At 46.0% G+C, this 23630-nt stretch overlaps 1 protein-coding gene across 1 annotated transcript in view; it reads left to right on the forward strand.

The window, feature by feature from the left end:
- The window catches only part of LOC115149503 (protein Shroom3), a 135335-nt gene that overhangs the window by 95720 nt on the left and 15985 nt on the right, over positions 1–23630 (forward strand). Inside the window, exons 5-11 of the mRNA XM_029692434.1 lie at positions 1704–1823; positions 2065–2802; positions 2946–4913; positions 5641–6292; positions 9142–9978; positions 18296–18378; positions 20448–20718. Coding sequence (XP_029548294.1) covers positions 1704–1823; positions 2065–2802; positions 2946–4913; positions 5641–6292; positions 9142–9978; positions 18296–18378; positions 20448–20718 — 4669 coding nt within the window. The remainder of the gene's footprint in view (positions 1–1703; positions 1824–2064; positions 2803–2945; positions 4914–5640; positions 6293–9141; positions 9979–18295; positions 18379–20447; positions 20719–23630) is intronic.

Below are 23630 nucleotides of genomic sequence, written 5' to 3' on the forward strand. Positions count from 1 at the left end.
CTTCAATGTTGTCATAATTACGTAAAATTCTGGCAAATTAGTTCGCAACGAGCCAGGCGGCCCAAACTGTTGCATATACCCTGACTCTGCGTGCAATGAACGCAAGAGAAGTGACACAATTTCACCTGGTTAATATTGCTTGCTAACCTGGATTTCTTTTAGCTAAATATGCAGGTTTAAAAATATATACTTGTGTATTGATTTTAAGAAAGACATTGATGTTTATGGTTAGGTACATGTTGGAGCAACGACAGTCCTTTTTCGCGAATGCGCACCGCATCGATTATATGCAACGCAGGACAGGCTAGATAAACTAGTAATATCATCAACCATGTGTAGTTAACTAGTGATTATGATTGATTGATTGATTGTTTTTTTATAAGATAAGTTTAATGCTAGCTAGCAACTTACCTTGGCTTCTTACTGCATTCGCATAACAGGCAGGCTCCTCGTGGAGTGCAATGTAAAGCAGGTGGTTAGAACGTTGGACTAGTTAACCGTAAGGTTGCAAGATTGAATCCCCAAGCTGACAAGGTAAAATTCTGTTGTTCTGCCCCTGAACAAGGCAGTTAACCCACCGTTCCTAGGCCGTCATTGAAAATAAGAATGTGTTCTTAACTGACTTGCCTGGTTAAATAAAGGTGTTAAATGTTTAAAAAAAAAAAATAAGTAAATAAACAAATCAGCAAAACACCGATTACCGATTGTTATGAAAACTTGAAATCGGCCCTAATTAATCGGCCATTCCAATTAATCGGTCGACCTCTAGTTTCAAGTATGTACCATGTAGCCCCCATCACAGACAATAAATCAAAATAGTAACGGAAAGATGAAAGATACCGTGAAAATACAGAAATTATTTTATTGATGCTCCACATTCACATATACGTTCTAAATGGCATCCTATTCTCAATATAGTGCATTTCTTCTACATGTCTACTTCTGTACTACAGGGCTCTGGTCAAAAGTTGTGCACTATGTATCCGGGTTCGAATTAAAGGCAGTCAATTCAGGAAGTGATTATTCTTTTTTTTTTATCAGACATTTAAAAAAAAAAAAACATTTTAAAGTAAATTGGTTCTACTTTTCAGTTTATTGATAAGTCATGGGCCCAAACCTGCTATGAATGGAATTAGGTTCCATCAGGGACACAGTCCCAGTCTCTCTGATCTCATGTCCCTCCAAGTGTTTAATGATCCATTCTTCTATGACAATGAACACAGTAATGATATCCCTCAAGGTTGTGTTGTAACATCATCAAGTCACTACTCATGTATACCATTGACATATAGTCAGTAGATATAGTCTTGACAGTTGGTATTGATGATAGTGATTTCACATTAAACAGAAACCTATGACTGCTGTTTTAACCGGTAAGTATTTGGTTATAAATCTATTGCTGACTTCACTTAATTCATTTCCATGCAAATGGACAAATAAAGTATCCTATAATACTGTATTGTAGTTCCTATTTGTCCAGTTTAACATCTGTCTGTTGTGTTAGCAGAGTGACAGTAGGATGTGATGTTGATCATTTCTTCTTCTCTCTCTTATTCCTCTCTGTCTCTCTCACTCTCCCTTTCTCCTTTACACCATTCTCTTCTTCCTCTGTTTCCTCCTCCTTTACTCCCTCTTTCTCTCTCTCTGTCTCTCTCTCTCTCTCCCTCCTTTTTACTCTCTCTCTCTCTCTTTCTCTTCCCCAGTGCGTCCACTACAGACCTGTCGGGCTACGACCCAGGTTACCTGAGGAAGAGTCCAGACCAGTACAGTTCTAGAGGAAGTATGGAGAGCCTTGGGGAACACCACGGCCACCCAGCCTACAGGTGCTGCTCTTTAACATGGGCTTTTTATTACGTTTTTGTTATGCCTTATTGATCCTTGTCTTGTCTTTGTAATCATCATTTCCAGAGAGGACCACAATGGAAATAAGCCTCCAGGTTGATCGTGTTTTTTCCCTACATAATATGTTATGCTGTCTCCAGCTGGAGCAGCCTACTACTGCTAATTAGCTAATAAATTCAATCAATCAAGTAAGGATAAATAAAGTACTTCTGTACTCTCCAGCTCTTCCTGCCATCAGCTGTCTGCCTCCAAGTCCTCCAACAGTATGGACCACCTTCACAGTAAGAGAGACTCAGCCTACTCCTCTTTCTCCACCAGCTCTAGTATCCCAGAGTACCTTGCGGCCGCTCCGACCTTTGGTAAGGAGAGGTCGTACTCCATGGAGACGGTTCCGCAGAGGGGCGGGATTAGTGGAGGGGGCGGGGCTGGGGCGGAGGGAATGCAGCAAGCTGACATCCGATATGTCCGTACGGTCTACGACCCCCAGCAGGGCGGTGCTCAGGAGCACGAGGTTAGCTCCGCCTCTGCTGCGTTGCTACGCAACCACGAGGCTGGCAGGGCGGGGTCTTGTAGTGTGGGCGGGGCCGCCTGTTACCGCGGCACCAGTAGCAGTAGTAACAGCAGTGGCGGAAGCAGCGGTGGTGGTAACCATGGTATTAACCCCAACCGTCACAGTGTTGGGCCCATTTGGGGTCAGAGCTCCAGCCGCAGTTCCTACGAGAGCCTGAAGGGAGCGCCGGCTCCTCCCATGCGGAGCGACAGCTACGCGGCTATCAGGAACCATGAGAGGCCAAACTCGTGGTCCAGCCTGGATCAGGCTCGCTCCCTCAGGGCTCTCCACAAGGGGTCCACCTCCTCCTGGTACCACTCCTCTGGCTCCGTGGCCTCCAGCTCGGGAAAGGGCTCCTTCGGGGCAGAGGGCCAGCTTCACACCGTCATAGAGAAGAGTCCTGAGAGCAGGTATTAAGTCCATTAGTATCTATTAGCAAACCCATGGACATCATGAGTTGTGTTTGTTTCACCAGTCATCAGTGTCTCTGTGTCTCTAATGTAGGCATGTGTATTTTGTTGTTGTTATAAAACATGTCTTATTCTTCTTCTAGCCCCACCACCAAGCCCAAACAGGGCGTGGGTCAGGGCTTCCCGCCGCCCCCCGAGCCCCAGCAAACATCCACCCAGTCTGGCTGCCTTATGCTGCCCCAGGGCATCTACCCTGTACCCCCACCTGAGCCCCACTATGCCCAGATGCCCACCAGCAGCCCCAACCCCAGCAGCGTGTACCCAGCCCTGGCCAGGGAGAGCGGTCTGAGCAGCCTGAGAGAGCTCCAGGGATTAAGACTGGGGGTCAGTGTGGATACAGGGATGGCGGTAGTGGTGGAGAATGGATACCAAAGCAACCCCTCTTCATCCTCCTATGTCACTTCCTCTGGCCAGCCTCAGCATCCTGACTTTGCTCAGCCTCCACCCAAACAGCCAGCTCTTCCAACTCAACCCGCAGACAGAGTGGGGGAAAAGTCAGGGTACGAGGAGACCCAAACTAAACTGGGTCTCTACAGGTCTCATCTGAAGGGGGAGGGACAGACCGTGTCCCAAAGGCAGAGCCAGCGGAGCCAAGGACAGGGACAGGGTCAGAGCCAAGGCCAGGGTCAGGGACAGGGTCAGAGCCAGGGTCAAGGACAGGGTCAGAGCCAGGGTCAAGGACAGGGTCAGAGCCAAGACCAGGGACAGGGTCAGAGCCAAGACCAGGGACAGGGTCAGAGCCAAAGCCAGGGACAGGGTCAGAGCCAAGGCCAGGTGTCCAGACCCTGCTCAGCCCAGTCTATAGGCCAGGAGAGAAGGGACCCATATACTCCAGTCCAGCCGCGGGGAGAGAGGCTACCCAGGTACTCCCAGGGCTCAGAGAGCTACCCTGAGCACCACCGACAGGGCCAGGTCAGGGAGGAAGGGCAGGTCAGACACACAGAGCCCAGTCACCACACTAGTCACCCAGTGGCAGGCACCACCATGCCCAGTAAGATCGCCCAGGGACATGTTCCCAAGGGGAGCAGCAGCAGTAGTACCCCAGCACAGGTGTCTGACCAGCAGGTGGAGCAGAGGGCCCAGGGGCCTGACCAGCAGGTAGAGCAGAGGGCCCAGGGGCCTGACCAGCAGGTGGAGCAGAGGGCCCAGGGGCTTGACCAGCAGGTGGAGCAGAGGGCCCAGGGGCCTGACCAGCAGGTGGAGCAGAGGGCCCAGGGGCCTGACCAGCAGGTAGAGCAGAGGCCCCAGGTGTCTGACCAGCAGGTGGAGCAGAGGGCCCAGGGGCCTGACCAGCAGGTGGAGCAGAGGGCCCAGGGGCTTGACCAGCAGGTGGAGCAGAGGGCCCAGGGGCCTGACCAGCAGGTGGAGCAGAGGGCCCAGGGGCTTGACCTTCAGGTCAATAACCAGAGATCCAGGTCCCCCCTCTGGCACTACAGCGATCCAATTCCCCCCCAGCGGCAGAGGGACCAGAGGGGACCAGAGCACCCCCTGACCCAGCTGGAGAACGCCCTAGCAGATGTCCAGCGCTGTGACAGTCCAGAGAGCTCCGCCAACAGCCAGAGCAGCCACCAGAGGAGCCTCTCTGTTCTGGAGAAAGTGAACCGATTTGAGCGCCGCGAGCAGGACCATGGGCTGGGGAAGCAGAGGAGTAAAAGCACCAGCGCCAGCCACACCAACCCGAGGCCTTCCTCCTCCCGTCCAACCCAGCCACAGCCTCAGCCCCAGCACCATGAGAGGGCCATGAGCTATGGTGCTGGTATGGATGACCTGCGTAACATGCTGGAGAGAAGCAACAGCCCCAGCAGCACCTGCAGAACACTGAGCTCCTCCTCTAGTTCACATCATGGGAAATCAACGGTGGCCCACGAGGGTCATCATTACGCAGAGCAGCAGAGGCAAGGGAGTTGTGACCAGACCCAGCCTCAGAGCTCCAGGTACCCCCATCACCACCACCCTAATCCCCAGGACCCTCACCCTGGCTCGGCCCTGCAGAGGAGCAGGAGCACCTTCCAACTGGGGAGCCAGGAGGAGAATGGCCACGACAGAGACAGGTAATTGTTCAATATTGTATATACAAAGTGTACAAAACATAAGGAACACCTTCCTAATATTGAGTTGCACCTCCCCTTTTCCCCTCAGAACAGCCTCAATACATCAGGGAATGGACTCTATAAGGTGTCGAAAACGTTCCACAGGGATGCTGGGCCATGTTGACTCCAATGCTTCCCACTGTTGGTGTTAAGTTGGCTGGATGTCCTTTGGGTGGTGGACCATTCTTGATACACACAGGGAACTGTTAAGAATGAAAAACCCAGCAGCGTTGCAGTTCTTGACACAAACCGGTGCACCTGGCACCTACTACCATACCCCGTTCAAAGGCACTTAAATATTTTGTGTTGCCAATTCACCCTCTAAAGGGAACACATACACAATCCATGTCTCATTGTCTCAAGACTTAAAAATCCTTCTTTAACCTGTCTCCTCCCCTTCATCTACACTGATTGAAGTGGATTTAACAAGTGACATCAATAAGGGATCATAGATTTCACCTGGATTCACCTGGTCAGTCTATGTCATGGAAGGAGCAGATGTTCTTAATGTTTTGTACACTCAGTGTATGTTAGTGTATAGATTGTGAATAGATTGTGTAAATGATGTGTATATTACATTGTCTATATTCTGTCTGTATATTCTGTTTATTGTTGTCACCACCATTTCACCAGGTCAAAGGTTAATGTACTTGGTGAATAAAATGGATTCTCATTGTGATTTTGACAGGGATGGGGACAGAGAGTTCCATTGGAGGGATGGCCTGCATGACCTACTGGGGACCATCCAGGACACGTCCTTTAACCGGGCCTACAGGGACAGTATCAAGGACGCCCAGTCCAAGGTGCTCCGATCCACCTCCTTCAGACGCAGGGATCTGGGAATCAGCGTCAGCGGGAGTGTCAACAACAACTCCCCTCCCATCCCCGCCAAGCACTTATCTCTGGAGAGGAAGGCGGTGGCACCTAAGACCAGCCCCAAACCCTCCATTGTCTCCACTACTGTCCTAGCCTCCGCCCCAGCCCTTGCCCTAGCTACCTCCACTCACAACCCTAAAGAAAGGCTCACGGTCACCGTCCCAGACCCAGTCCCAATCCCAGCCCCAGCTCCAGCCACCTTTCCCTCACCTCACACCCCCAAAGAAAGGCTCACGGTCACCGTCCCAGATGCAGTCCCAGACCCAGCTCTAGCCACCTTTCCCTCACCTCACACCCCCAAAGAGAGGCACGCTGTCACCCCGGAGCCTGAGAGGTTCGGCCCCCCAGAGTTCCTCAGCGTCCTGGCCATGGGCCCACCAGTCCCGGCCCGTATCGGTGGGCGTAAGCGACTCACCATGGAGAAGAAGAAGAGGTCCTACTCCGAGCCTGAGAACATGCATGAGGTGAGTCAAAGTATCCAAGATCCTATCTCCTGCTGTTTTGCCCTTAAGCAAGGCACTTAAAGGTAGACTCAGTGAGATGGCGTTGCAGTGAACAGCACCGCAGATATTGAGATGAGTGCAATGCAAGACTTACTGCTCTCCATTCAGGGATGCTGCACTGTGGCTGACCCTGTACTTCCAAACCCTTACTGCTCTCCATTCAGGGATGCTGCACTGTGGCTGACCCTGTACTTCCAAACCCTTACTGCTCTCCATTCAGGGATGCTGCACTGCGGCTGACCCTGTACTTCCAAACCCTTACTGCTCTCTATTCAGGGATGCTGCACTGTGGCTGACCCTGTACTTCCAAACCCTTACTGCTCTCCATTCAGGGATGCTGCACTGCGGCTGACCCTGTACTTCCAAACCCTTACTGCTCTCTATTCAGGGATGCTGCACTGCGGCTGACCCTGTACTTCCAATCCCTTACTGCTCTCCATTCAGGGATGCTGCACTGCGGCTGACCCTGTACTTCCAAACCCTTACTGCTCTCCATTCAGGGATGCTGCACTGCGGCTGACCCTGTACTTCCAAACCCTTACTGCTCTCCATTCAGGGATGCTGCACTGTGGCTGACCCTGTACTTCCAATCCCTTACTGCTCTCCATTCAGGGATGCTGCACTGCGGCTGACCCTGTACTTCCAATCCCTTACTGCTCTCCATTCAGGGATGCTGCACTGCGGCTGACCCTGTACTTCCAAACCCTTACTGCTCTCCATTCAGGGATGCTGCACTGTGGCTGACCCTGTACTTCCAATCCCTTAATGCTCTCCATTCAGGGATGCTGCACTGCGGCTGACCCTGTACTTCCAATCCCTTACTGCTCTCCATTCAGGGATGCTGCACTGCGGCTGACCCTGTACTTCCAATCCCTTACTGCTCTCCATTCAGGGATGCTGCACTGCGGCTGACCCTGTACTTCCAATCCCTTACTGCTCTCCATTCAGGGATGCTGCACTGTGGCTGACCCTGTACTTCCAAAACCTTACTCAAATAAAATAACATTTTATTTGTCACATGTGCCGAATACCACAGGTGTAGACCTTACCGTGAAATGCTTACAAGCCCTTAACCAACAATTCAGTTCAAGAAATAGAGATAAGAAAATATTTTCTAAATATACTAAAGTATTTTGTTTTTAAAGTAACAATAAAATAACAATAACAAGGTTATATAGAGGGGATACTGGTACCGAGTCAATGTGCAGGGGTACAGGTTAGTCGAGGTAATATGTATATTTAGTTAGGGATAAAGTGACTATGCATAGATAATAAACAGCGAGTAGCAGCAGTGTAAAAACAAAGGGAGGGCTCTTGGACCTTGGCTGTCCGGTACCGCTTGCCGTGCGGTAGCAGAGAGAACAGTCTATGACTTGGATGACTGGAGTCTTTCACAATTTTTTAGGGCCTTCCTCTGACACTGCCTAGTATATAGGTCCTGGATGGCAGGAAGCTTGGCCCCAGTGATGTACTGGGCTGTACACACTACCCTCTGTAGCGCCTTACGGTCGGAGGCCGAGCAGTTGCCATACCAGGCGGTGATGCAACTGGTCAATGTTGGAGCTGTAGAACTTTTTGAGGATCTGGGGACCCATGCCAAGTCTTTTTAGTCTCCTGAGGGGGAAAAGGCGTTGTCGTGTCCTCTTCACGACTTTCTTGGTGTGTTTGGAACATGATAGTTGGTTGGTGATGTGGACACAAAACTCTCGAACCGCTCCACCGTCAATGTGAATGGGGGCGTGTTCGGCCCTCCTTTTCCTGTAGTCCACGATCATCTCTTTTGTCTTGCTCATGTTGAGGGAGAGGTTGTTGTCCTGGCACCACACTGCCAGGTCTCTGACCTCCTCCCTATAGATTGTCTCATCGTTGTCGGTGATCAGGCCTACCACCGTTGTGTTGTCGGCAATTTTAATGATGGTGTTGGAGTCTTGCTTGGCCACTCAGTTGTGGGTGAACAGGGAGTACAGGAGGGGACTAAGCACACACCCCTGAGGGGCCCCAGTGTTGAGGATCAGCGTGGCAGATGTGTTGTTGCCTACCCTTACCACCTGGGGGCGGCCCGTCAGGAAGTCCAGGATCCAGTTGCAGAGGGAGGTGTTTAGTCCCAGGTTCCTTAGCTTAGTGATGAGCTTTGTGGGCACTATGGCGTTGAACGCTGAGCTGTAGTCAATGTACAGCATTCTCACATAGGTGTTCCTTTTGTCCAGGTGGGAAAGGGCAGTGTGGAGTGTGATTGAGATTGCCTCTTCTGTGGATCTGTTGGGGCGGTATGCGAATTGGAGTGGGTCTAGGGTTTCCGGGATGATGGTGTTGATGTGAGCCATGACCAGCCTTTCAAAGTATTTCATGGCTAAAGATGTAAGTGCTACGGGCGGTAGTCATATAGCCAGGTTACTTTCGCTTTCTTGAGCACAGGGACTATGGTGGTCTGCTTGAAACATGTAGGTATTACAGACTCGGTCAGGGAGAGGTTGAAAATGTCAGTGAAGACACTTGCCAGTTGGTCCACGCATGCTCTGGTAATCCGTCTGGCCCCATGGCCTTGGGAATATTGATCTGTTTAAAGGCTACGGAGAGGGTGATCACACAGTCGTCCGGAACAGCTGGTGCTCTCATGCATGCTTCAGTGTTGCTTCCCTCGAAGCGAGCATAAAAGGCATTTAGCCCATCTGGTAGGCTCTACATTCATAGCGCTGCACTGCGACTGGGTGTGTGTGTCTCAGGGGGTTGGGTTAGAATGCAAGAGACACATTTCTGTTTTCTGCAAGATAATGGAAAATAAAGGTTTCTTGTTCTTGTTCTTCTTCTAGGTGGGGTTGGAGCCTGACCCAAGGAGGACTAGCCAGCACCAGCTGTTCCTGTTCCCAGGTACAGAGACCAGCGTGGCGGACCGCAGGAGGATGTTTGAGATGGCTGCCAGTCGCAGCCTGAGCTCCAGCTCCCAGGGCTCCCAGACTCTCCCGAGCCTCCAGGGCTCCCAGGCTCCCCAGCGCCTCCAGGGCTCCCAGGCTCCCCAGGGCCACCAGACTAGTCTAGCCGTGTCCCGGCCGGAGCTCCGGCAGCTGCAGCAGGACGCCCTGGCCGACTACATGGAGAGGAAGAGAGGCTGGAGGACAGACAGGGATAGGGACAGGTCAGAGGGAGGGCGCGCCCACCGTGACCGCCCTCACAGTGCCTACCTGCAGCCCTTTACAGACACCCAGAGTGTTTCCTCAACCTCCACCACCAGCCTAGCCTCTCTTCAGGAGCCTCTTGGCCAAGACAGTCTCTCTGGTGGGGGAAGGCTCTGCTCCACCCTGCCTCCTGGCCTCCAGGGCTTCTATCCAGGCAGGGTCACTGCACCACGCGTCCAGGCCAAGGCCCCAGCCTCTATCTCCACCACCCAACCAGACACCTCGGGATTCCAAGGGCTACTGGAGGGAGAGCTGCCCAGATCCAGCCTTGGTAGAGAAGACCCAGCCCAGGCCTATGAGGCTCTCCGGAGCCAGGAGTTTTTCCTGCGAGGCGATGGAGCCTTTGAGAGGGCAGCTCCAGCCCGGAACTCTGGCAAGTCAGCCTCTGCGGAGGACCTGCTGGAGCGCTCTGAGAGGCCTGCACCCCAGCACTTCAGATCCCGCTCCTCGCCCTCTGGCGAGAGACTCAATCAGGTAGAGTACAATGCACTCTCAGGTTTTACACTTTGTAGACTTCTTTACTAATCTAGTTAAGAAGTTTACTAATCTAGTTGAGAAGTTTACTAATCTAGTTAAGAAGTCCACTAATCTAGTTAAGAAGTCTACTCATCTAGATAAGAAATCTACTAATCTAGTTAAGAAATCTACTAATCTAGTAAAGAAATCTTCTAAACTAGTAAAGAAATCTGCTAATCTAGTTAAGAAGTTTACTAATCTAGTTAAGAAGTTTACTGACCTAGTTAAGAAGTCTACTCATCTAGTAAAGAAGTCTACTAATCTAGTCAATAAATCTACTAATCGAGTTAAGAAGTTTACTAATTGAGTAAAGAAGTCTACGAATCTAGTTAAGAAGTCTACTAATCTAGAAAGAAGTTTACTGATCTAGTAAAGAAGTTTACTAATCTAGTAATGAAGTTTACTAATCTAGTAAAGAAATATACTAATCTAGAAAATAAATATACTAATCTAGTTAAGAAGTCTACTAATCTAGTTAAGAAGTCTACTAATCTAATTAAGAAGTCTACTAATCTAGTAAAGAAGACAAAACAAAGACACAACACCATTTATTTTGATACAAATCTGTGTAGATGTAGCTTCAGCTGTATGTCTTAGGTTAGCTCATCTTCAGCTGTAAGTATTAGGTTAGCTCATCTTCAGCTGTAAGTCTTAGGTTAGCTCATCTTCAGCTGTACGTCTTAGGTTAGCTCATCTTCAGCTGTAAGTCTTAGGTTAGCTCATCTTCAGCTGTAAGTCTTAGGTTAGCTCATCTTCAGCTGTAAGTCTTAGGTTAGCTCATCTTCAGCTGTAAGTCTTAGGTTAGCTCATCTTCAGCTGTAAGTCTTAGGTTAGCTCATCTTCAGCTGTAAGTCTTAGCTTAGCTTATCTTCAGCTGTAAGTCTTAGGTTAGCTCATCTTCAGCTGTAAGTCTTAGGTTAGCTCATCTTCAGCTGTAAGTCTTAGGTTAGCTCATCTTCAGCTGTAAGTCTTAGGTTAGCTCATCTTCAGCAGTAAGTCTTAGGTTAGCTCATCTTCAGCTGTAAGTCTTAGGTTAGCTCATCTTAGCTTGGTGGTTCCAGCTAAAGCAGCTGACGCCTTCCTGTTGTGTGACCTGACTGTGTCTGAGCTGGGGTTGGTGTCTGAGCTGGCCTGACTGGGAGCAGGCACGTAAACCCAGGGCTGGATGATGAGTGTCCGAGGGGTAGGAGAGGTCATAGAGGTCAGGAGAGGTCACACAGCTGGCTTCTAAACCCCAGCTCTCCCTCCGACTGACAGGGCCTTGACTACAGCTGGCACATAAACCTTAAACCTGGCACATAAACCTGGCACATAAACCACTTGAATACAGCTGGCACATAAACCAACCTAGAAAGATAGCAGCTAAAATATACTGTCTACGATAGCTGAGGATTCCGCTGCGAAGTCAGTTTCTGTGGGATGTTAAACAAGGATGTTGTTTATCACCATATGGATTTCTTATGCCCTCTACTGTACATAACCCTAACTCTGAGGGGTGACAGGGAGGGTCTATATAGTAACCCTAACCCCGAGGGGTGACAGGGCCGGTCTATATAGTGACCTAACTCTGAGGGGTGACAGGGAGGGTCTATATAGTGACCAACCCTGAGGGGTGACAGGGAGGGTCTATATAGTGACCCAACCCTGAGGGGTGACAGGGAGGGTCTATAAAGTAACCCTAACCCTGGGGGGTGACAGGGCCGGTCTATATAGTGACCTAACTCTGAGGGGTGACAGGGAGGGTCTATATAGTGACCAACCCTGAGGGGTGACAGGGAGGGTCTATATAGTGACCAACCCTGAGGGGTGACAGGGAGGGTCTATATAGTGACCCAACCCTGAGGGGTGACAGGGCGGGTCTATATAGTGACCTAACCCTGAGGGGTGACAGGGCCGGTCTATATAGTGACCTAAAAAAAAAAATCTAAATCAAATTTATTTATATAGCCCTTCTTACATCAGCTGATATCTCAAAGTGCTGTACAGAAACCCAGCCTAAAACCCCAAACAGCAAGCAATGCAGGTGTAGAAGCACGGTGGCTAGGAAAAACTCCCTAGAAAGGCCAAAACCTAGGAAGAATCCTAGAGAGGAACCAGGCTATGAGGGGTGGCCAATCCTCTTCTGGCTGTGCCAGGTGGAGATTATAACAGAACATGGCCAAGATGTTCAAATGTTCATAAATGACCAGCATGGTCAAATAATAAAAATCACAGAAGTTGTCGAGGGTGCAACAAGTCAGCACCTCAAGAGGAAATGTCAGTTGGCTTTTCATAGCCGATCATTGAGAGTATCTCTACCGCTCCTGCTGTCTCTAGAGAGTTGAAAACAGCAGGTCTGGGACAGGTAGCACGTCCGGTGAACAGGTCAGGGTTCCATAGCCGCAGGCAGAACAGTTGAAACTGGAGCAGCAGCACGGCCAGGTGGACTGGGGACAGCAAGGAGTCATCATGTCAGGTAGTCCTGAGGCATGGTCCTAGGGCTCAGGTCCTCCGAGAGAGAGAGAGAGAGAAAGAAAGAAAGAAAGAAAGAAAGAAAGAAAGAAAGAAAGAAAGAAAGAAAGAAAGAGAGAAAGAAAGAGAGAATTAGAGGGAGCATACTTAAATTCACACAGGACACCGGATAAGACAGGAGAAATACTCCAGCTATAACAGACTGACCCTAGCCCCCCGACACAAACTACTGCAGCATAAATACTGGAGGCTGAGACGGGAGGGGTCAGGAGACACTGTGGCCCCATCCGATGATACCCCCGGACAGGGCCAAACAGGCAGGATATATCTCCACCCACTTTGCCAAAGCACAGCCCCCACACCACTAGAGGGATAACTTCAACTACCAACTTACCATCCTGAGACAAGGCCGAGTATAGCCCACAAAGATCTCCGCCACGGCACAACCCAAGGGGGGCGCCAACCCAGACAGGAAGACCACGTCAGTGACTCAACCTACTCACCTACTCAAGTGACGCACCCCTCCTAGGGACGGCATGGAAGAACACCAATAAGCCAGTGACTCAGCCCCTGTAATAGGCTTAGAGGCAGAGAATCCCAGTGGAGAGAGGGGAACCGGCCAGGCATAGGCAGCAAGGGCGGTTCGTTGCTCCAGAGCCTTTCCGTTCACCTTCACACTCCTGGGCCAGACTACACTCAATCATAGGACCTACTGAAGAGATCAGTCTTCAGTAAAGACTTAAAGGTTGAAACCGAGTCTTCGTCTCTCACATGGGTAGGCAGACCATTCCATAAAAATGGAGCTCTATAGGAGAAAGCCCTGCCTCCAGCTGTTTGTTTAGAAATTCTAGGGACAATTAGGAGGTCCGCGTCTTGTGACCATAGCGTACGTGTAGGTATGTACATCAGGACAAAATCGGAAAGATAGGTAGGAGCAAGCCCATGTAATGCTTTGTAGGTTAGCAGTAAAACCTTGAAATCAGCCCTTGCCTTAACAGGAAGCCAGTGTAGGGAGGCTAGCACTGGAGTAATATGATCAAATTTTTTGGTTCTTGTCAAGATTCTAGAAGCCGTATTTAGCACTAACTGAAGTTTATTTAGTGCTTTATCCGGGTAGCCGGAAAGTAGAGCATTGCAGTAGTCCAACCTAGAAGTAACAAAAGCATGGATTATTTTTCTGCATAATTTTTGGACAGAAAGTTTCTGATTTTTGCAATGTTACGTAGATGGAAAAAAGCTGTCCTTGAAAGTCTTGATATGTTCTTCAAAAGAGAGATCAGGGTCCAGAGTAACGCCGAGGTCCTTCACAGTTTTATTTGAGACGACTGTACAACCATCAAGATTAATTGTCAGATTCAACAGAAGATCTCTTTGTTTCTTGGGACCTAGAACAAGCATCTCTGTTTTGTCTGAGTTTAAAAGTAGAACGTTTAGAGCCATCCACTTCCTTATGTCTGAAACACAGGCTTCCAGCGAGGGCAATTTTGGGGCTTCACCATGTTTCATTGAAATGTACAGCTGTGTGTCATCCGCATAGCAGTGAAATGTAACATTATGTTTTCGAATGACATCCCCAAGAGGTAAAATATATAGTGAAAACAATAGTGGTCCTAAAAGAGAACCTTGAGGAACACCGAAATTTATAGTTGATTTGTCAGAGGACAAACCATTCACAGAGACAAACTGATTTCTTTCCGACAGATAAGATCTAAACCAGGCCAGAACTTGTCCGTGTAGACCAATTTGGGTTTCCAATCTCTCCAAAAGAATGTAGTGATCGATGGTATCAAAAGCTGCACAAAGATCTAGGAGCACGAGGACAGATGCAGAGCCTCGGTCTGACGCCATTAAAAGGTCATTTACCACCTTCACAAGTGCAGTCCCAGTGCTACGATGGGGTCTAAAACCAGACTGAAGCGTTTCGTATGCATTGTTTGTCTTTAGGAAGGCAGTGAGTTGCTGTGCAACAGCTTTTTCTAAAATTTTGAGAGGAATGGAAGATTCGATATAGGCCGATAGTGTTTTATATTTTCAGGGTCAAGATTTGGCTTTTTCAAGAGAGGCTTTATTACTGCCACTTTTAGTGAATTTGGTACACATCCGGTGGATAGAGAGCTGTTTATTATGTTCAACATAGGAGGGCCAAAGCCCAGGAAGCAGCTCTTTCAGTAGTTTAGTTGGAATAGGGTCCCGTATGCAGCTTGAAGGTTTAGAGGCCATGATTATTTTCATCATTGTGTCAAGAGATATAGTCCTAAAACACTTTAGTGTCTGCCTTGGTCCTAGGTCCTGGCAGAGTTGTGCAGACTCAGGACGGAGCTTTGGAGGAATACGCAGATTTAAAGAGGAGTCCGTAATTTGCTTTCTAATGATCATGATCTTTTCCTCAAAGAAGTTCATGAATTTATTACTGCTGAAGTGAAAGCCATCCTCTCTTGGGGAATGCTGCTTTTTAGTTAGCTTTGCGACAGTATCAAAAATAAATTTCGGATTGTTCTTATTTTCCTCAATGAAGTTGGAAAAATAGGATGATCGAGCAGCAGTGAGGGCTCTTCGATACTGCACGGTACTGTCTTTCCAAGCTAGTCGGAAGACTTCCAGTTTGGTGTGGCGCCATTTCCGTTCCAATTTTCTGGAAGCTTGCTTCAGAGCTCGTGTATTTTCTGTATACCAGGGAGCTAGTTTCATATGACAAATGTTTTTTTGTTTTTAGGGGTGCAACTGCATCTAGGGTATTGCGCAAGGTTAAATTGAGTTCCTCGGTTAGGTGGTTCACTGGTTTTTGTCCTCTGATGTCCTTGGGTAGGCAGAGGGAGTCTGGAAGGGCATCAAGGAATCTTTGGGTTGTCTGAGAATTTATAGCATGACTTTTGATGCTCCTTGGTTGGGGTCTGAGCAGATTATTTGTTGCGATTGCAAACGTAATAAAATGGTGGTCCGATAGTCCAGGATTATGAGGAAAAACATTAAGATCCACAACATTTATTCCACGGGACAAAACTATGTCCAGAGTATGACTGTGGCAGTGAGTAGGTCCAGAGACATGTTGTACAAAACCCACTGAGTCGATGATGGCTCCGAAAGCCTTTCGTAGTGGGTCTGTGGACTTTTCCATGTGAATATTACCTAACCCTGAGGGGTGACAGGGCGGGTCTATATAGTGACCTCATAGTGATAAATAGTTAAATAAGTTTATCTCTATGGTGCCCATTTAACATTTACATTTAAGTCATTTAGCAGACGCTCTTATCCAGAGCGACTTACAAATTGGTGCATTCACCTTATGATATCCAGTGGAACAACCACTTTACAATAGTGCCCCTCGCCCTGGCCTGGCCAGCAGCTCCACAGACAGGAAATACCCAAGATCCTCTGACTTCCTGTGTGGTGCCACTGGGCCAGGACTGGCAGAACACTGACTGATCACAGACTGATTAGACAGACAAACAAACACACGCAGACACATGCGCACACACACACACATAACACTCACACATACATACACACACATACACATAACCCTCACACATACACACTGCAGTGGGCCAAGGAGGAGCAAGCTACAGACAATTATGATCGTCTTTAGAAGCTCCATTCGGGCCACAGCAGCTGATAGGTCAGTTAGGTCAGTCAGGAAACCACTGCTGGGTCCTGAGGATGGATGGATATTAAAAAGTCCTTTATCTCCCAGAGCGATTACAGCCAGCATAAACACACACTGCTTTTCACATAACCACTGTCTCTCACTCTGTGGGTGTGAATAAAACTGCTTTATCATGGGTAGAAATGAAAGAGATTTGTAACATTTTCCTCTCTTTTTCCACTAACATAATATTTGTTGAAAACAGAAAGACAGCTGAAGCAAACACACACAGCCTATAGGACAGTTCCCCAACTGGCGGCCCGCAGGCCGAATTTGGCCCACGGGTGATTTTATTTGGCCCCCCAAGTTATCTGAGCAAAAAATAATAATTATGTTGGATGTAAAAGACTAAAAACACCAGGAACTCAGCTCCAAGTGATTTTAATTTAGGAAATCTGTTCCCAAGTATTCCCACACATAATAGAGAGACGTGATCGTATATAAATGTAAGCAAGGTTTAAAATGATTGTTTTCGTCAAACAATATATCGTTTAGGGCTGGCTCCCTGAAGTCAATTTGCAGTCTACACATTTTTTGTTATTATGTTCCGGCCCCTTGACCATCCGCTCAAGAACAAATCGTCCCGCTGCTGAATCTAGTTTATAATCCCTACTATAGGATAACCTCTCAGAGGTCCTACAGTATACTGTAGTATATATGTAGCTATGCTGTCAGAGGTCCTACAGTATAATGTAGTATATATGTAGCTATGCTGTCAGAGGTCCTACAGTATACTGTAGTATATATGTAGCTATGCTGTCAGAGGTCCTACAGTATACTGTAGTATATATGTAGCTATGCTGTCAGAGGTCCTACAGTATACTGTAGTGTATATGTAGCTATGCTGTCAGAGGTCCTACAGTATACTGTAGTATATATGTAGCTATGCTGTCAGAGGTCCTACAGTATAATGTAGTATATATGTAGCTATGCTGTCAGAGGTCCTACAGTATAATGTAGTATATATGTAGCTATGCTGTCAGAGGTCCTACAGTATACTGTAGTATATACGTAGCTATGCTGTCAGAGGTCCTACAGTATACTGTAGTATATATGTAGCTATGCTGTCAGAGGTCCTACAGTATAATGTAGTATATGTTGTCGTGTATTTATTTAGGATCTCAAAGGGGGATCTTGTGACTGCTTCTCACAGAACACATACCAGTCAGGACAACACACGCACGCACGCACGTACGCACGCACGCACGTACGCACGCACGCACGCACGCACGCACACACACACGTAATTAACACTTATGGTTGCTGTTGATTCAGGGGAACACATATGACAGGCACTCATTTGCAATATAGCCTAAGTCATTAGCTGGGTGAGTTGGCGGTGCCCGCAGTGATGTGGATAAAATGCCAGGGCCGAATTCTTGTCCTAGTCCGCCCCTGGGTGTACCTCATCATCCTCTCACCAAGTAACCCCCCCTCCCTCTCTCTCTCTTTCTCTCTCTCTCTCTCTCTCTTCTCTCTCTCTCTCTCTCTCTCTCTCTCTCTCTCTCTCTCTCTCTCTCTCTCTCTCTCTCTCTCTCTCTTCTCTCTCTCTCTCCTCTCTCTCTCTCTCTCTCTCTCTCTCTCTCTCTCTCTCTCTCTCTCTCTCTCTCTCTCTCTCTCTTCTCTCTCTCTCTCTCTCTCTCTCTCTTTCTCTCTCTCTCTCTCTGTCTCTCTCTCTCTCTCTTTCTCTCTCTCTCTCTCTCTCTCTCTTTCTCTCTCTCTCTCTCTCTCTCTCTTTCTCTCTCTCTCTCTCTCTTTCTCTCTCTCTCTCTTTCTCTCTCTTTCGCTCTCTCTTTCTCTCTCTCTCTCTCTCTCTTTTCTCTCTCTCTTTCTTTCTCTTCCTCTCTCTCTCTCTCTCTCTCTCTCTCTCTCCCCCCCTCTCTCTCTCTTTCTCCCCCCCCGTTCTCTCTCTCTCTCTCTTTCTCTTCCTCTCTCTCTTTCTCCCCCCTCTCTCTCTCTTTCTCCCCCCGCTCTCTTTCTCTCTCTCTTTCTCTTCCTCTCTCTCTCTCTTTCTCCCCCTCTCTTTCCCCCCGCTCTCTCTCTCTCTCTTTCTCTTCCTCTCTCTCTTTCTCCCCCCTCTCTCTCTCTCTTTCTCCCCCCGCTCTCTTTCTCTCTCTCTTTCTCTTCCTCTCTCTCTCTCTTTCTCCCACCCTCTCTCTCTCCACCCCTCTCTCATTCCAGGACTACATGACAGGAGGAGATGTGAGGATGGATGGAATATTCTCTACTGAGCCCAGGCTTTTCACAAACAACGACAACAACAGGTTTGTTTCCATAAAGGGAATAGGGTGCTATAGGTCTTGGTCAAAAGTAGTGCACTAAATAGGGAATAGGGTGCCATAGGACCTGGTCAAACGTAGTGCACTACATTGGGAATAGGGTGCCATGGGACCTGGTCAAAAGTAGTACATTAAATAGGGAATATGGTGCTATGGGACAATAATTTTTTTTAAACGCAGAAAATCTGGTGTTTCTATGTCAAACTGTTTTATTATATTTCAGTCTTCTATGATGTATATAAAGTGTAATATTGGGATGCTAACTCAAAATATAATACATCTGACATAGTACAGGTGTCTTCTTTATTTTAAACTTATAACCATGTGTGTGAGGTGGATACATTTGTTTCAAAGTAGATTTGTTTAAGACTACCAATAATCACTCTGTGTGACCCTGATTTAGCCCACTGCAGTAAAAGGCTAATATCCTCATGGTCCATTCTCTTAATAATATCCTTATGGTCCATTCTCTTAATAATATCCTCATGGTCCATTCTCTTAATAATATCCTCATGGTCCATTCTCTTAATAATATCCTCATGGTCCATTCTCTTAATAATATCCTCATGGTCCATTCTCTTAATAATATCCTCATGGTCCATTCTCTTAATAATATCCTCATGGTCCATTATCTTAATAATATCCTCACGGTCCATTCTCTTAATAATATCCTCACGGTCCATTCTCTTAATAATATCCTCACGGTCCATTATCTTAATAATATCCTCACGGTCCATTCTCTTAATAATATCCTCATGGTCCATTCTCTTAATAATATCCTCACAGTCCATTCTCTTAATAATATCCTCATGGTCCATTCTCTTAATAATATCCTCATGGTCCATTATCTTAATAATATCCTCACGGTCCATTCTCTTAATAATATCCTCACAGTCCATTCTCTTAATAATATCCTCATGGTCCATTATCTTAATAATATCCTCATGGTCCATTCTCTTGATAATATCCTCACGGTCCATTATCTTAATAATATCCTCACGGTCCATTCTCTTAATAATATCCTCACGGTCCATTATCTTAATAATATCCTCACGGTCCATTCTCTTAATAATATCCTCATGGTCCATTCTCTTAATAATATCCTCATGGTCCATTCTCTTAATAATATCCTCATGGCCCATTATCTTAATAATATCCTCATGGTCCATTCTCTTAATAATATCCTCATGGTCCATTATCTTAATAATATCCTCATGGTCCATTCTCTTAATAATATCCTCATGGTCCATTCTCTTAATAATATCATTATCTAATAATATCCTCACAGTCCATTCTCTTAATAATATCCTCATGGTCCATTCTCTTAATAATATCCTCATGGTCCATTCTCTTAATAATATCCTCACAGTCCATTCTCTTAATAATATCCTCACGGTCCATTCTCTTAATAATATCCTCACGGTCCATTCTCTTAATAATATCCTCACGGTCCATTCTCTTAATAATATCCTCATGGTCCATTCTCTTAATAATATCCTCACGGTCCATTCTCTTAATAATATCCTCATGGTCCATTATCTTAATAATATCCTCATGGTCCATTATCTTAATAATATCCTCACGGTCCATTCTCTTAATAATATCCTCATGGTCCATTCTCTTAATAATATCCTCACGGTCCATTCTCTTAATAATATCCTCATGGTCCATTCTCTTAATAATATCCTCACGGTCCATTATCTTAATAATATCCTCATGGTCCATTCTCTTAATAATATCCTCTTGGTCCATTATCTTAATAATATCCTCACGGTCCATTATCTTAATAATATCCTCATGGTCCATTCTCTTAATAATATCCTCACGGTCCATTATCTTAATAATATCCTCACAGTCCATTCTCTTAATAATATCCCCATGGTGGATGGGAGAGTTAACATACCAGGGAAGTAACTGTTTGGTAAAGAGATGTTGAAGCTCACACACTTATCAGTTTTGTTTGTGTGTCCGTGTTCGTGTGTGTGTGTGTGTGTGTGTGTGTGTGTGTGTGTGTGTGTGTGTGTGTGTGTTTGCCTCCTCTGTGTGTGTTACAGGTTCATGGACAACCAGCATCCTGACAGACCCGTGTCTGCCTCCATGTCCCAGTCCCTGTCCCAGTCCATGTCCCAGTCCCAGTGTGCAGATACCCACTACCTACTGAACCAAAGTCCGTTCCAAAGCAACACCCCTGTGATGAGGAGAGATAGGCTGAAGAACCCCGACCGCCAGCGGGCCCTTAGTGCCTCCAGCCTGGCTGCCTCTGTAGGTCTCCCCTGCCCCTTCTCCCCCCCAGGCACCAGCCCTACTATCAGCCTGGACTGGCAGGTAGGTCTGTCTGTCTGTCTGTCTGTCTGTCTGTCTGTCTGTCTGTCTGTCTGTCTGTCTGTCTGTCTGTCTGTCTGTCTGTCTGTCTGTCTGTCTGTCTGTCTGTCTGACTGACTGACTGACTGACTGACTGACTGACTGACTGACTGACTGACTGACTGACTGACTGACTGACTGTTAATCTGTCTATCTGTCTGTCTGTCTGTCTGTCTGTCTGTCTGTCTGTCTGTCTGTCTGTCTGTCTGACTGACTGTCAATCTGTCTGTCTGTCGGTCTGTCTGTCTGTCTGTCTGTCTGTCTGTCTGTCTGTAAAATCAAGTCAACTCAGAGTTTATTTGAAGTACATTTAACAGGGGTCACAACACACTTTATGATATTCAAAAGAGGACCAGGGGAACAGCATCATCAACAAAACATAACAGGTCAAACATTGAAGAGCAAATAGTCCATTCTGTCTGAACTATGTCCTGGGATATGTGTTGTGTATAATCAGAGGGTTTATATAATCGGAGGGTTTATATCATTGGAGGGTTTATATAATTGGAGGGTTTATATAATTGGAGGGTTGTATATAATTGGAGGGTTGTATATAATCGGAGGGTTGTATATAATCGGAAGGTTGTATATAATCGGAGGGTTGTATATAATTGGAGGGTTTATATAATTGGAGGGTTGTATATAATTGGAGGGTTTATATAATCGGAGGGTTGTATATAATTGGAGGGTTTATATAATTGGAGGGTTTATATAATTGGAGGGTTTATATATTTGGAGGGTTGTATATAATCGGAGGGTTGTATATAATTGGAGGGTTTATATAATTGGAGGGTTTATATAATCGGAGGGTTTATATAATCGGAGGGTTGTGTATAATCGGAGGGTTGTATATAATCGGAGGGTTGTATATAATTGGAGGGTTGTATATAATCGGAGGGTTGTATATAATCGGAGGGTTTATATAATCGGAGGGTTGTGTATAATTGGAGGGTTGTATATAATTGGAGGGTTTATATAATCGGAGGGTTGTATATAATCGGAGGGTTGTATATAATCGGAGGGTTGTATATAATCGGAGGGTTGTATATAATCGGAGGGTTGTATATAATTGGAGGGTTGTATATAATCGGAGGGTTGTATATAATCGGAGGGTTTATATAATCGGAGGGTTTATATAATTGGAGGGTTGTGTATAATTGGAGGGTTGTATATAATCGGAGGGTTGTATATAATCGGAGGGTTGTATATAATTGGAGGGTTGTATATAATTGGAGGGTTTATATAATTGGAGGGTTGTATATAATCGGAGGGTTGTATATAATCGGAGGGTTTATATAATTGGAGGGTTTATATAATTGGAGGGTTTATATAATTGGAGGGTTTATATAATCGGAGGGTTGTATATAATTGGAGGGTTTATATAATCGGAGGGTTGTATATAATCGGAGGGTTTATATAATCGGAGGGTTGTATATAATCGGAGGGTTTATATAATTGGAGGGTTGTATATAATTGGAGGGTTGTATATAATTGGAGGGTTGTATATAATTGGAGGGTTGTATATAATTGGAGGGTTGTATATAATTGGAGGGTTGTATATAATCGGAGGGTTGTGTATAATCGGAGGGTTGTATATAATCGGAGGGTTGTATATAATTGGAGGGTTGTATATAATCGGAGGGTTGTATATAATCGGAGGGTTGTATATAATCGGAGGGTTTATATAATCGGAGGGTTGTATATAATTGGAGGGTTTATATAATTGGAGGGTTTATATAATCGGAGGGTTGTATATAATCGGAGGGTTTATATAATCGGAGGGTTGTATATAATCGGAGGGTTGTATATAATTGGAGGGTTTATATAATCGGAGGGTTGTATATAATCGGAGGGTTGTGTATAATCGGAGGGTTGTATATAATTGGAGGGTTTATATAATCGGAGGGTTGTATATAATCGGAGGGTTTATATAATCGGAGGGTTGTATATAATCGGAGGGTTTATATAATCGGAGGGTTGTGTATAATTGGAGGGTTGTATATAATTGGAGGGTTTATATAATCGGAGGGTTGTATATAATTGGAGGGTTGTATATAATCGGAGGGTTGTATATAATCGGAGGGTTGTATATAATCGGAGGGTTGTATATAATCGGAGGGTTGTATATAATTGGAGGGTTGTATATAATCGGAGGGTTTATATAATCGGAGGGTTGTATATAATTGGAGGGTTGTGTATAATTGGAGGGTTTATATAATCGGAGGGTTGTGTATAATCGGAGGGTTGTATATAATCGGAGGGTTTATATAATCGGAGGGTTGTGTATAATTGGAGGGTTGTATATAATCGGAGGGTTGTATATAATCGGAGGGTTGTATATAATTGGAGGGTTGTATATAATTGGAGGGTTTATATAATTGGAGGGTTTATATAATCGGAGGGTTGTATATAATTGGAGGGTTGTGTATAATTGGAGGGTTGTATATAATCGGAGGGTTGTATATAATCGGAGGGTTTATATAATCGGAGGGTTGTATATAATCGGAGGGTTGTATATAATTGGAGGGTTGTATATAATTGGAGGGTTGTATATAATCGGAGGGTTTATATAATCGGAGGGTTTATATAATTGGAGGGTTGTGTATAATTGGAGGGTTGTATATAATCGGAGGGTTGTATATAATCGGAGGGTTGTATATAATTGGAGGGTTGTATATAAATGGAGGGTTTATATAATTGGAGGGTTGTATATAATCGGAGGGTTGTATATAATCGGAGGGTTTATATAATCGGAGGGTTGTATATAATCGGAGGGTTTATATAATCGGAGGGTTGTATATAATCGGAGGGTTTATATAATAGGAGGGTTGTATATAATCGGAGGGTTGTATATAATCGGAGGGTTGTATATAATC

Source organism: Salmo trutta, chromosome 15 (assembly GCF_901001165.1).
Source record: "Salmo trutta chromosome 15, fSalTru1.1, whole genome shotgun sequence".
NCBI classification, from domain to species: domain Eukaryota; kingdom Metazoa; phylum Chordata; class Actinopteri; order Salmoniformes; family Salmonidae; genus Salmo; species Salmo trutta.